The sequence below is a fragment of the Semicossyphus pulcher genome, unplaced genomic scaffold, assembly GCF_022749685.1.
Source record: "Semicossyphus pulcher isolate SPU_LCO1_2020_fin unplaced genomic scaffold, fSemPul1.0.p SCAF_6, whole genome shotgun sequence".
Taxonomy (NCBI): domain Eukaryota; kingdom Metazoa; phylum Chordata; class Actinopteri; order Labriformes; family Labridae; genus Semicossyphus; species Semicossyphus pulcher.
This window is the reverse complement of record NW_027211737.1, coordinates 19,611,985-19,626,353: the sequence shown is the minus strand read 5'-3', so window position 1 is coordinate 19,626,353 and position 14,369 is coordinate 19,611,985. Positions and strand designations below refer to the sequence as shown.

At 41.6% G+C, this 14,369-nt stretch overlaps 1 protein-coding gene across 1 annotated transcript in view; it reads right to left on the bottom strand.

The window, feature by feature from the left end:
• The window catches only part of vcana (versican a), a 56,197-nt gene extending 46,316 nt beyond the window's left edge, over positions 1-9,881 (bottom strand). Inside the window, exons 1-5 of the mRNA XM_069682448.1 lie at positions 9,875-9,881; positions 5,105-5,476; positions 3,932-4,106; positions 3,707-3,834; positions 1,576-1,869 (exon numbers count right to left, since the gene is read on the bottom strand). Coding sequence (XP_069538549.1) covers positions 1,576-1,869; positions 3,707-3,834; positions 3,932-4,106; positions 5,105-5,476; positions 9,875-9,881 — 976 coding nt within the window. The remainder of the gene's footprint in view (positions 1-1,575; positions 1,870-3,706; positions 3,835-3,931; positions 4,107-5,104; positions 5,477-9,874) is intronic.
• Positions 9,882-14,369: the final 4,488 nt, after the last annotated feature.

The window sequence follows — 14,369 nt, the reverse complement described above, 5'->3', positions numbered from 1 at the left end:
ATTATTAGGAGTGGGAAAGCGGGAACTGATGGTTTGAGTCCCACCAAACAAGGGTACTTGAAAGGCACTTAGACAGGGGCGTAAATACAACAGGACTGAGAGAGATGACATGGAATACACAGAGCAGGAGGTGAGGGTGGCCTGTTTGTGTGGCCTCTGAACTCCATGTGGACTTATCACCGCGAGACTTAGCATAGCTCAGGGGCAGTAAATGGCCGGCAGGGACCGGCAGGGACCGGCTTATCTGTACAACCCCTCATTTGTAAAGATGGAAAGGCCAGGTCAGGGGTCACCAAGGATGACTGAATTTAGAAGTCCAGCAGTAGCTTTGTCCATTATCCAAACGTCTGCTCTGATAAGTACAAGTGAGAATGACAGAGGGCAAACTCTGACAGCGGAAATTAGATGAGAAAGGAAAAAGGGAGTTAGATAGTGAGACTAAAAAGGCTGGCAGGTGTTGTACTAGTTACTTTTGCTGCTTCTTTAAACGACAACTGTCAACTGTCATATAGTTTCGCCCTGGGGACGCAGATTAGTTAAGAACACTCACATTTTGAGGGATAAGCCTAATTCTACTAACTTCCAGTGAACCATGAAGTGTCACTATCTATAAAGATCCATAGTTATATTCTCCTGTCTTCCCAGGGTCAGTATTTAACATGGTTTGCGACAAGGAGTCGTTTCCATGCATACTTAAGAGAGTATGCGCTGCAAGTGTGCAGAAGGCACAAGTGATTAATTTTCCCATTCCCAACACCTTGGCTTCTCTGGTTTATTTTAAATCTGTAATGACTGTATAAACGTGGTCTGAAAAGAAAAATGTGAGTATTTTGAACAGAACTCAAAACATAAACTGTTTTAGTTTTACATCAACAGTGAGGTTGTATGAGGATAAAGCTTAGGCAGCCATGATTAGCCCAGCTGGAAGTAATAAAGAGAAAAAAACACACAGAGAGATACTGACAGTTCACAAACGCTCCAGTAAACTATTGGTCATTAATCTCCCCATTAGAATAAAACCTGCCATGTCCATTGCTTTTAAAGTAAATAGGGTTTAGCACTATTATTGGCTAATTTTGTTGCCACAGAAATGGGTGGGTAACTAAAATGTGAGACAGTGAGGTCAGCTGGACACTGCAATCTGTTTGACTCGTCTGGCACATGATATGCGCTTCTCATGAGATAATTATGCCTCTGCTTTCCTCATGTTGTTGTTCACATTGAAACTATGCAACCATAAAGCAAAAAAAAAGACACAAAGTGAACAGAACAATAGACAAAAGATGAGGCAGGTTGTAAACATTTCAAATGCTGTTTCAGATGTGGGAAAGCTCACAGTGCTGCAAAGAAGCAGAAAATCAAAGGGTGGAGGAGGCGAATAGGAGATGAGGTCATAGCTCTTCACAGTAAAGTCTGGGTTTGACAGGGAATGCTCTGTGCCTTCAATCTGTCTGAAACTTTCAAAATATAAACATGTATACCATTTAACCTTATGCATAATGAAGGCAACACTTTGCTCCATGACACACTGTAAATATACTTAATGCTAACAAGAAGACCCAGTGATGAGTTTACCTTTAAAGCAGTAAGCTCCAAGCTTTTTAGTCGGTTCTGGAAAGCCGGTCTGGTTTCTGAAGCGGTACATGGTCCTGACACCTATTAGGCCTCCCCCACACTGCACTCTGGGTACTGCAACAGGATGTCGTACACTGCCATCGAGCAGCCAGCCATAGTCGCATTTGTCCAAACCAAGTCGCCAAGCAGCATGCAGCTGACCAGGGCTTGCTAGGACAGCGTTCCTCCTCTTACACTCGGCACTGGCCTCCTCAAAGGTCATCTTACGGGTCACAGGAGCATAGAACACCTCACCTGGAATATAAATGGAAACGTGCAACAGCGACTTATCAATAAGGACAATTATGAGTGAGCATTATAGCAGAATTCATTCACAGCAGAGGGTTACATTTTTTTGTCCAAGCCAATTCCAAACACATTGCAATGACTCTGTGCAGGATCACTAACGGATGGACGATCATTACATATCCCCGTTTGAATTATTTGCACTGAAAGAAACAGCCCATCATTTGGAAAAATCTCAATCAGATTTTACATCATTTTGACCTTTCAGAAGCAGCTGACAAAAGTCACAGCTGTGCAGGGCACGGACCCAAAACTTCTCCCACCGATCATATTTAGGACAACAGTAGTTCATTCATTTTATTATTCTGAGGTGGGATAGCAATGCAGACAATGTGCCTGCCCATTCAATGAAGGTGTCTGTTCCTCAGTACATTCACTTTCCCCTTCTGTTGAGTGAGCTAGAATATAGCTCCTATGTTTCCTTCCTTCATGGTGTTCTTTTAAGGATCTTCATCATCAGAGAGGTAACTGCACTATGACTATTATGCACATTTGTCTTTGCCTAAAGGGTAATTTGAGTGAAAGAAAACATCTTAACTGAAACCATGCAACACAACAAGAGAGAATGAGTGACTGACTTCATGTTTTCAGTTAGTCTAGGGTGTAACATTTCATATAGCCCATGTTTGTTTCATCCCATTGATTAACTATGGCATCTAGATGAGGAGATATTTTCCACCCAGTTTAACCACCGGGTCAGTTGCAGTCACTCTGGAACAGTCGCTTTTAACCACGACAATTCCGTAATTTGCATGGTAATTTTATAGAACATTTTCTGCTCTTCAAATATATTGATATTGGCAACCAGTACGTTAATGGTAAGCACAAGTTTTATACCAATACAGCAGGTTTTTTTAACTCTGGTAGTGGAAAAACTTACTAGCACATTTTCTTCCCTCTCTTTCTTTTTCTTTCTTTTCCATTTATTGGGTCACTCTCTACTTTAAACCATCTATGAAGACCTACTGCCTGTCTGTTATTCAGCCATCCATCACCAATTAATATGCATGATAGTGATCCAATAAACATGCAACAAACCAATAATACTAACTGTTAAGTAGACTACAGTGTGTATGTTTACCAAAAACACACCTTCCCCGCATGTAAAACTCCAGGGTGTGGTGACGTTCCCTGGCTCACACCACTGTCTACATCTGCTCTACACCATCAATACAACTGCCACAATATTGTCTAATATCTTCATACTCAAAACCAGTTTATTTGAGCTAAAATCATCGTAACTCATCTTACATTGTTTAGCAGGGCTGCACCGTATATTGCCCTGATAAGAAGGGGCCGAGTGGAGTTTAAATGTGTCAAGAGGGATGTTAACGCTCATAAAACACTCCGTGTATCAACAATAAAAGCCCCAATAATAAACAGACAGAGAACGACTGCTGGCTGTGAAGTGAGGACTTCCTATCAGCTTTGCCAAAGACATATAAAAGCCCAATTATCACATTTTTGTTGGCGACTTCTTCAAAAACCACGAGCATGAGAACGAATTTTGATTCCCGCTTTGGTGTCAAACGTTTAGGAGCTTCTCTCTTACCCGTAACACTTATTGTTTGGCGCGAAAACATTTGTAAAAGATCACACATTGTCACCAACACTATATTAAATTAAACAATTGAGTGCATTTTCACAGCGCTGTCAAAAGCAGCAATAACAATTTGCTCTGGCTCTGTGATCATTTGAGGATCTCATGAGTTCAGCCAGAGGGTGTGCCTCTAAATGACACCTCATTACTTAGAAGTAGAGGAGCCTAATTTTGTGGTTGACTTACCGTCAAGTCTGTCGACGTAACAGTACACATCATAGGTGTCCGTGGGTTTCCTGGTCCCATATGACCTAACACCAGGTTTCGCCTTGAGGTTACCATAGCAGCCCTGCCTTGGCTTTGTAATAGGGTATCTGTAAAGAAATAATGGATCCAGTGTAAAACTCAAATACAGCATATATCATCAAATAAAAGTTTCATGTGAAAGACAAATCTAAAATGCAGCCTCACCTTACTGTCTGGTCTGCAATCCAGCCAGCATCACACTGATCAAAGCCATCTTCATAGGCTGCCTTCAGCTGTTCATATGTAGCAATGGATGCTCCAACATCTTGGCAAGTTTGCACGGCCTTCTGGTAGTCAAAAGTGTACCGGCTTTTGCTTGCCCGGTAGTGAAAAACAACACCTTAAAACAAATTGTAGTAAAAGAAAATGACCAGTTAAAAGTGATGAAATTGTATAGAAACATGAACATAGTGATCTGGGATTCATCAGAATAATTTCACTGCTATAAATTACGGTAAATGTCTTATAAAACACACACCATGACTGACTAATTGAGTCTCTCTGCTTCTTTGGAAAGGATGAACTTTGCAATAAACCCAAAGGATAAACGAAATACTCAATACAGTTCACCACAAATGAACAAGATAACTGCAGATGATGCCATGGCCCTGAAATCCCCATATTTGTGGACAGTAAACATACGCAGAAGATGTGATTGATAGTCCTAATTAACATTGCAGATAGTTGGAAAAGAGGTTGTGCAGATTGTAAACTAGTGAAAACCAAAACTATCCCAGTTTCCCCCCACCCCGCCCATGTTTTCTACATCCCCAAAACATGAGTTATAGCTCCCAGAATACTTCCCAAGTGAAACATCCCCCCCAGCCCAACCCCCCTAAGGACACTATAACTTATGGCTTGGATGTACTGCAGTAATTTGCATTATCATATAAATAATTTAGCACTCGACGAGGGAAATTGGGGAATACTGTTTAAAGAAAGTTAAGAAAAATTGGAAACACCCTCAGAACGCCCCACCAAGTGAACAATCTCCACTGACTAAGTGTCACCAAAGATTACAAGGATGGATGAGGGTTTAACGTAGCTTCTGCACATGCTGACATGTGGAATACCATCCATATTGGGACTGGTTTACATGGATGAACACTGACATTAAAACATCGCAGTACTTGGTATGGACAGGGACTTTGAAGTAAGAGTGCATTGCCTCTAAAATAAGAACTAAAAACTGTGGTTAGTCTGCATAACTACTAAGTAAGCACAAGGGCGCCCAAAGTTCTCTTATACCGTTTACATTTCTATCACCACTCGTATTGCATTTCACTATTATTAAGTCCTTGCACCATCCCCCCTCTACATTCAGGGATTGTTTCTTACCATTGACATCAAGGTTAACTGTATCCTGGGTATCTTCAATGCCGTACATGACCTCACAGCGATAAGTGCCCGCATCACTGGCACGCAGCTTGACCATTGTCAGCGAGGCGTCCCCTACATCCTCAGGGTGGCTGGGCACTGATACACGGTTCCTGTAGCTGGAGCCTATTTTGATAACCCCATTTTGTGCCACCAGCACGGTGGATTCTACTCCACCCTCGATTTTGGTCCATTTGATCCGCAAGTAATCTCTGCTTCCATTTGGACTGATGACTGGTGCTGAGGTTGGGATGGTGGAGAAGAAGCAGGGAAGATTTACCTTCCCCGAGAGGGACCCAGTGACTGGTTTGATTATTGATAACGTGTTGAGGTCTGAAAGGCAAAAAGGGAAATGGTTTAATGCATTTTCAATCTGAGGTTAAATCTATTAAATATTTTTGTTTTATTTTTCCTTACAAAACCCAAGCAAGTAGACCCTATAAACTGCCCGTCATTTACATTGACAGGGTGTGACAACTACACCCAGCCTAATAAAAAATAACATGCATCATGGCCTTAAACTGGTGCGTGGAAAGTCAACCCTCATCCTTAAAATGATGGGTGTGGGAACACTTTCAACACAGACTGTAGTGTATGTGTATGCACAGCATGTTTGTCTGAAGTTAGAGATAATTGGCTGAACTGTGGAGTCATGGTTGCGTTACACAAGTAATGCCTCCGCTGCGCTCAGTGTTAGTTTTTCTCCTAGCATAATCTTTTCTTCACCTGCATGAAAACTGGTGATGACAGGGAGAACAACAAAACAAGTAGTGAAATATTTCATCATATGTGTTGTATATATTCTGATTCTCCCTTCCGATGACCACCTGCTGTACTCTCATCTAAAATATATTGCACAACTACTTTGCGGTCCTACTCTTTGAATATTGTTTCGCAAACAGTCAAGAAAAACTCTACTGCTAAAAAAGACAGGGTGAACAGTTACACCGTGATAAAGCATCACTTCACTTCTATGTGATGATGAAAAAAAAGGGATGTCAGACAGCCTGCCAGACACCTATGACTGGCAACAGGGTGAATCACATGTAGCCCTTGTGGAGCAGAAGATGATTAACCGTTTTGCTTTTTTTGTTTGTTTTCTTCTGTGTGTGTGTGTGTGTGTGTGTGGCTGTGTGTGAGTGTGGGGATCGGGGGGTGTTCACAGGGAACAATGTGGGGAATGCTCTGGAAACAGTGGTGGGACTGCCCCAGAGGCATCAGTGTGTGTGCTTTAAGAGAGGGCCTTATTAGGCTGAGGGGTGAAACCAGCTGTTGTTTCCTGTCTAATTGAAAGGTGTCCATCCATACCCAGAGACAAGGCCAAGGGACAAGGGGGGCAGGAGAGCCAGGGGGGCAGAGGGGGGGCAAACCTCAGAGGCCAACACTGTTACCTTCACCATTGCAGGTTTCACATGAAGCAGACAGGAGGCTGCTTATCACAGGTTGCTTACTTTAAGTGCAGAGTGAAGCCTTGAGGCACCACTGACACATGAGTCAGTTTGCTGCAGATAAGCTGTAGAGTACGGACGCCAGTTGAATCAGACCATGTCAAATACTTTGCGTTTATTGCTGAGATAGATAGAGGAAGAGAGGGAGTGAGAGGTAGGGGGAAAGTGAGGAGGATAAGGGAAAAAAGGGGAAAGAAGGAGGAGAGGAGAGAGAGGGTGAGGGAGAAGCATTTACTCGTTAGAAACGTACCTGTTGCAGTCGCAGCTTCACAGAGAAAATATAACCACAGGATGTGCTTTATGTTTAGTATCATCTGTTGGAGGAGAAAAATAAAAAGTGCATTAGGAAACAAGTTATACAAATATCTTTATCTTGTATGTTTATTTTAGTGCATCAACATTTTCCTGCAGACAAGCTACTTACAATCTTTTCTACTGTGCATGGGTTTCTCATTAAATCAATGGTTTTAAGATATTTTCCTCATCTAAACTAAAAAAATCAAACATATTTAGACATTAATGCAGCCTAAAATATTTAACAGACTACTACTTAACTTACATAATCCAACCACAATTAAATAAACTTGCATTAAGTTTATTTTTTCCGAGATAACAATGTATTTACCACCCTTTTAAAAATATATTGAATCTTTGTTAAGCCCTCGGACAAAATACATTTCACATTTATCCGACATATATTAAAGACTTCAATGCAAAAAAAGTCTCATTCAATCCCCAAGGCTTATATCTGGCTCAATCTGTGTGTGGCAGGGCTGAGATGTAAAGCTTCCTGAGAGTTTCAGTAGACAGCAGCAGCAGCAGCAGTGAGCCCCTGTCCTCATTTCCACTCTTCTGTATAAACAGAGTGGTGGGTCGCAGTGGGAGCTGCAAACTGCTCTCTATTAAAACGAGACACTCCGTTTTTTAAAGCCAATTGGCAATAAAATAATAAAATATCGTCTTCTAAAAAATGTCAGGGTGGGTATGATTGTGACTTAATGCCAGCACTCCCACAAGTCAATCCCGAGTCAACGGACCCACCCTAATGGAAACTAATGAAGTGAGACTTTATGGAGTCAAGAAGAGAAATAATGCCAGGACTGATAGATTTACATCTGCCTCTGCATATTTGTTTGCAATGTGCGTAAAATATGCACAAAAAAATCCCTGGAATAAGCAGCAGGCACTCGCAGAAGGACTTCTAGGAAATTAAAAAAAAAAAAACTCGACAGCATCACAAGGCGTTTAATTGAAAGCAGATTTTTTTGAACGGTGGTCCTGCAGCCCGGAGATGTTCACAGCTGTGACATGAAATCCTCTGCTCCTGGGAGCTGACATTGATATTGTCAAAAGGAGTTATAAACTTAATGCTTCGATGCAGTTTCTGTGATTTCTTTCTCAAAAACACCTGTTGCCTGTGAATGCTAATCTAAAACTTTCGACAGAATCATATCGCATATATTATTCTCATTTCAAAATGCAATTGAATTTAAACAACTGTGGATCTCCGATCCTCAAAAATTCACTTGTCCCACTCAGCAGCGGGACACATCCCAGTAGGTTATCTGAGGACAACGCGGCATCACTGGGTGCGTTCGAGTTCAGCCATAAGTAGATTCAGAAAGTGAGTTAAATAGACTCATTTATATCTTTTGTTCAACATATCCATTATTGCCTAATAAATATTAAACACTGATAACTTTACGCCAAAATTGCATTAAAAATTAACTACTTTGGAGAAATGTGTCATTTTAAGTTCAGTTCAAAAAAGGGAGAAAAAAAGGAAAAATACTTACGTTTAAAGTTGTTTTATTCCATAAAATGTGAAATATCGATGTATGTCCTTAAATCCAGTTAGTCCCAGTGCGTAACATGCGTGCGTAAAAGTGCCCAAATATGTCCACTCCAAATCGGCACAGCAGCACTTATCTCCCCGGCGCGCTTTCCTCTTCTCCTTGATGCTCCAGAGTTGTAGAGTCCCACTCCGGGATGATCCTGGATCTGACCAGGACGACAGGAACAGCGAAGTGCTGGCAAGAAACAAATACAATTTTGCCTAACGCACTCTGTTATTTCGTCAGCGTGAGAGAGGAGGGGCAGAGTGCCCATCCGAAAAGTGAATGAGACACCTTGGGGAGGAGGGAGAAAACTTAATTTGGCCCTGTGCCTGAGAGGTACATCCTCATCCAATCAGACTGTTCTGATATCACGTGGGTCGTTTGTGCAGGTAACACATCTGTTATTTTAGTGCGAGTGCATCACTTCAGTCTGAGGTTTTCATGGTTAGCATGGAAACAATCCAATGAGAATAAATCAAACAAAATTCAAACCTTTTTAAACCATAAGTGGTAATGTTTGTCTCCCATACTGTTAATGCACTATAATGCAACATAAATAAATGTATATTAACTATAAATAGTTAATGAACTACCTTTGATAATGAAGTCTCGTGTTGATGCCCTGTTTAGAGCTAACCATATCCAAGGGTGCGCAATGGAAACGGGGTGGTGCAAACATTTCTCTGGTTGAATTTGAGTCACAACTTAGTGTTTGTTCCTACAACACATCTCTGTTAATATTGTGAGGGAGTTCCCCTCATGTCAGAGGAGTTAGCGCAGTATTGGAGTGGCAGCTCTCATTTCTATTTGATTCCAAGATGCACATTAAACAAAGAATATATCAGTATAGTTTGCCTTAAAGATACACTGTTTAATTTTACACGAACACGTTTTAGCTGGAATGTGGTTTTTGTTTGCAATATGAAGTTTGTGTTGGAAAAAAAGCTGAAGTGGATAATCTTTGATCAAACTCATTCCTTGACTGAACCAGCAAACAGGTTAACTAGAACATCTGTGCTTATCCACAGGGGGGAGAGGCTGGACAAGTTTATCAGCTCTTGACTAATAATCACCATGATTGGCTACTGTTAGAGGTGGGAGGGACTAGCCCAGTGAGCTGAAGTTGTGTGTTTGTGTCTGTGTGTGTGTGTGTGTGTGTGTGTGTGTGTGTGTTTGTGTTGTGGTAGGTAATCTTCTGTCTGGCAGTGATTATAACTCCCAGCAGTGTGGGACAGGACGCGTCTCTTCCGGTTTGTGCACCAAAATAATTTGAATATGTCCCTGAACCTGAAGTGTGACATGTTGGAGACTGAAACCCAGTGTGTTGTCTATCTGTGGTAAAAACCTTTATGTTACTCAATGCAAACATATACATTCTATGTATTATGTTTACTTTTATTATTTTTTTTGGACAATATGCTCTTTGAGGGACTGGCAATTTGTACCGTGCATGATAACTTGCTCCTGGATTAAGTGCATTTTAATCTGCCAGTCTGAAGAAAATTAATTGTGTTTGCAAAAAGAATCCTCCTCTGAGCCGATTAAACTTTAATTTACTTAAAAATTAATAAAAGTAACAGAAAACATAACTTTCTTTTCCTACAACAGACTTGACAGAGGGGCCTTTTTTAATATCACCTTTATGGTGTTTCTTAACGACAGCCTCTGAAAGCCACAGGCCTCCTCACGTTAATCAAAACTGACGGGTAGGTCTGGTTGCCGACTATAGTGGGGCGGACTAATTGTTCACAATCATGGTGCTGCCTTCTGAAGATGCTCTCACCAGATGAGAGCGGGAGCAGAGGTGATAAGCCTCTGACAGAGAAGATTGCCCCTGAAGCCAGAGGGCCCTTGTAAAAAAAAAAAAAAGCACTAGGTGCCTTTTTCATACCTGCGTGCATTGTAATCATTTCAGGCCACAGCACCAGTTACCCACAGTACATCTTTCCTCTGCAAGGCTGGACTGGTCTGGACAGCCGGACTCTGAGAACGAGAGGAGGCGAGGAAAGCAGATAGAAAGGGAAGGCTGGAATTAACTTGTTTTCTATCACATGGACAACCTGCCACTTACTGCCGCAGTCACTCTCTATTAGAACATTTAAATTAGACAGAATTAGGAAACAAACCATCAACATTGGCAGTTTGAGACACGTTTGAAGCAGAAACAAATGTCCATACACAGCAATCAATAATAGCCTGACAAAGACTGATTGCATTCTGATGTCAAAGCTCCAGGAAACAGGTTTCATGATTTAAAATACATGACAAAGCGCTCAAACTGACCTGATTCTGAGTGGAATTTGCCACCTGACCCCAAAAATAATTAACAACTACTCAGTTTTAGAGTTACGGGAACCATTTAATCATTTTACTGCTCTACCTTCTTAACTGAGTCATCGTTAAGTTGAAAGTTGCAAGTCACTTACTGCTGTGTAAAATGTCTCTACTGTATGTGTAACTGTGGAAGTCCTGCTGTCTTTCAGTGCCCGTAAATCAATGAGTCAAAGGAGCAATCAAAGAGCGTTTGATCCTGGTGATCCGCTGTGAAGGCCCCAAGATGATCTACATATCACATGACCCATAAAGGTGGTCTACCTCCGGCCCCATGCCACCGCAGACAGCATAAAACGGGCGTTAAATTTCTCTGACCCCAATGTATCCGTCTTATTGAAACGCACAATTCTGAAGGCCGAGGCTGCTCTGATTTTAATTTGTTTTTTTGATTATACACAGTACAGTTTGAACCACAGATCAGGATGTTTCTGTGCTTCTGGAAAAGGGAGTTATCCGATATCTCCACGCATTAGAGGAGTAGAGAAAATGTGGAATCACTAGAAAGTCACCTGATATGTTTGCCAATTTATTTGTCCCTGTTTAAATCAACTTAAAGACAACATCCAACAAGGATTACAAAATAACTCTTGGTGCAAAACAAGCTTCACAATTTAAGTGACCGACGAATTTTAACCTGTGACACATGCAGAGCAGATAACAGTTTGTTGTTTTAACCCTGTAAACAGGGACGCAACACCACACTTGTGGCTGGTTTTTAAGTGACCCCCTGTTCGGAGCAGAAAATGTGAGAAAATGAAGTTGCCTCTGGACAGACGTGAACCTTGATCCTTTGGAGCCCAGTGTGGAGGGCCCAGACCACCGAGGCTGATCCCTCCAGCTTTACTGAGAGGCCGAGAGAGGTAAGCGACAGCACAGGATTTTAATTATGTTTCTGAAGTCCAGAAGCCAGGTCAATGTATGTTTTGTTTTATTAAAACCATAGTCAGTGATATTGTTGAGGAAAAAAGTACAAGGGATGCTTGATTAAAAAAAGAGTAGTTCTGCATGGAGGCTAGCTTCTGATTCAGGATGTTTAAGACGACACTGACTCTGAAAAAAACATGCATAATTAACAATATACCATCCAATAAATCAACACAAAATTGCGACCGCCAAACCCTGCTAGCCAAGTCAAACATGTGTAAGAGAAATATTTCAGGCTTGCAAAGTTTATAGTTAATTATGAGATATAGAAACGCATCCAGAGAGCAGCAGCAGCAGCAGTGTAAATGCTGCTCTTCCTCCCAGCCAAACCACACCCACTTGCTTCTGCGACTTCCGAACGGCATAAAAATAATTGAAGGAAACAGAGAGAAAAGCTGCACACTGCCATTGTGGGAGCGACTGCACAAGTGGCACAACCGTCTGGAGTCCTCGGCACCAGGTGTCAATCAGGTAGGCGCCAGGTGTCAATCAACAGGCAGCTGTCAGTCACGGCAGCGACAGCTGGTGGAGTGTTGTTCAGACTGAGTGGTGTTACAGAGATACAGAGGTTTGGCCTGCTGTCTGATTGGTGCCTCTGGTGAGAGCCATTGACCTGATCTGTTTATTCAACTGGTGCTCCAGTTTTCCCCCACAATCCTGTCTGTCTTAGTCAATTCAACATGAGCACAGATAAAGTAACAGATCTTATAAAACAACATAAATCCTCACCTGGTAAAATTATAGCACAGCTGCTGAACAACAAAAAGGCCCATCTGTGATTCTAAAGGACTTGAAGAGTTTTACTGTGAAACTAAATCGTGTCCCCATTGATTACAAGACTTCATCAGATTGTGATTTAGCTAAACCTCAGCGTCAGGATCTAGTTCTACTGGTTACTTTATGAATCACTGCTTGGCCACCTTCTAGCAAACCACTTTAATCTGAGAGGATGGCAAAGCAACAAAGGCAGAGGAAGTGAGCGAGAGAGAGAGGGGGAGAAAACGGTTTGATAACCAGAAACAGACCATTCCCACGTCATAGGCTTTTGCCAATTGCAGTTAACATAACGCAGCATTTAATTCTGTAACCTCATGCTGTAATCAGCCTATACATGACCTCTGGGGAGTCAGGGTTACGATATTTCAAGCTAAGTTTGAGTAAGTGTCATATTTGACAACTTAGCACCAAGGTATTTAACCGTGTGTGATCTATGACGTCGGTGCAGACGATGTGAAAATTCATTCATTCATAGTCTCTATGGTAAAACTCCCAGGGGAGTCGTGTTTCTCACTGTACTTCAACCACAGGAAAAAGGGTGTGAGACAGTCGGTTATCGAGCCAGTGAGAAATTAGGCGTACACGAGAGAAGGCAATGTGGACAGCTCGCTGATCCTTTGGTCTCTGACCAAGAGGAAAGATAATCACATAATGCATTCCCAGACATGGAGGAGAATCAAGTCAACTGTACAAAGTCATTTTGGTTTCTTTGGTTCCAATTACCATTATAAATTATGTTTTGGTAAAAGTGCATTATCTTTCTTTTCCGGTCGTCCATTAAAATACTTGGGTGGTACACACGCACTTACAATTTCTTAGTGGTTACTGTACATTTCTGTACATTTCTTTAGCATCTCCGGTCATGCTTAAACGTGAAAACATGTTAACACACTCACAAACAACACAACTCATCCCAACAAGCCAAAATGTGAGTCAGACCTCAACCTTCTTAGACTTAAATGGTCATAAAATAAGTGGAAACATTATCTTCTGAGTATTTTTATCTGTGCATGAGTAACAGTGGAGGAATTAAAAAATAAATATACACCTGGAGCCTTATTAATCTGCTTCACAGTATGAAGACAGAGAGAAAGTCTCCCTGGAGCTTCTCTGCAGCAGGTCGTCATTATCACACTTTATGTGCAACTGCTGCAGAGCTTTTTGCTTTAATTCAAATAATGAGGCCAATCAGTTTCACACCAGCGTCTCAAAGAGAAACCACTCGTTACTTGTGATGATCAAAAGGCGGTTTTAATGGATGGGTTGTAACAAAGCGGAGACTGTTTGCCACTGGCAAAACTCGCAGGCCAGCAGAGAAGACTCCCTGACTGGAAGACGAGTCAGCAGGAAGTGTAGAGTGGAGATTGTGAGGTTTTACTTGTAACATACAGTATAGAGCTATGACTTATTTTATGTCCAACACCTGAAGCATTGTTGTCTTTGATAAAATGAATGATCTTCCTGCGATACTGGAGAACAATGCTGTGATATGAGTCGAATGTATTGAGAGGTATTGATTAGCTCTTTGCTTTCTTACACATAAAGTTTGCACAAAGAGCCCAGGCTCAATTCAAATGGGTCCAGCAGGAAGACTGACTCCTTGATCTGTATAGCTCTGAAAGATATTACCCCAGTTTCAAACAGCCGCTGCTTTACTTCCATTTGCGTGCCGCCTCGAGCGTAACGGGTGGTACTGCCCTGTGTGAGCAAAAGGAGTAACAGTTAACGCAGTCACACAGCATTGGCCCAATAAAAACCCTTTACAGTCAGATGGTTAGAGATACAAAAAGACATTTAACTGATGATGTGGTTTGTAGGTTGTTTATTGCACCACTGACCATAATTCAGTGCAATTTTACTGAATCCCAAAATTTGGTTGATTCACACAGCAAGAGGGCCGCAGAG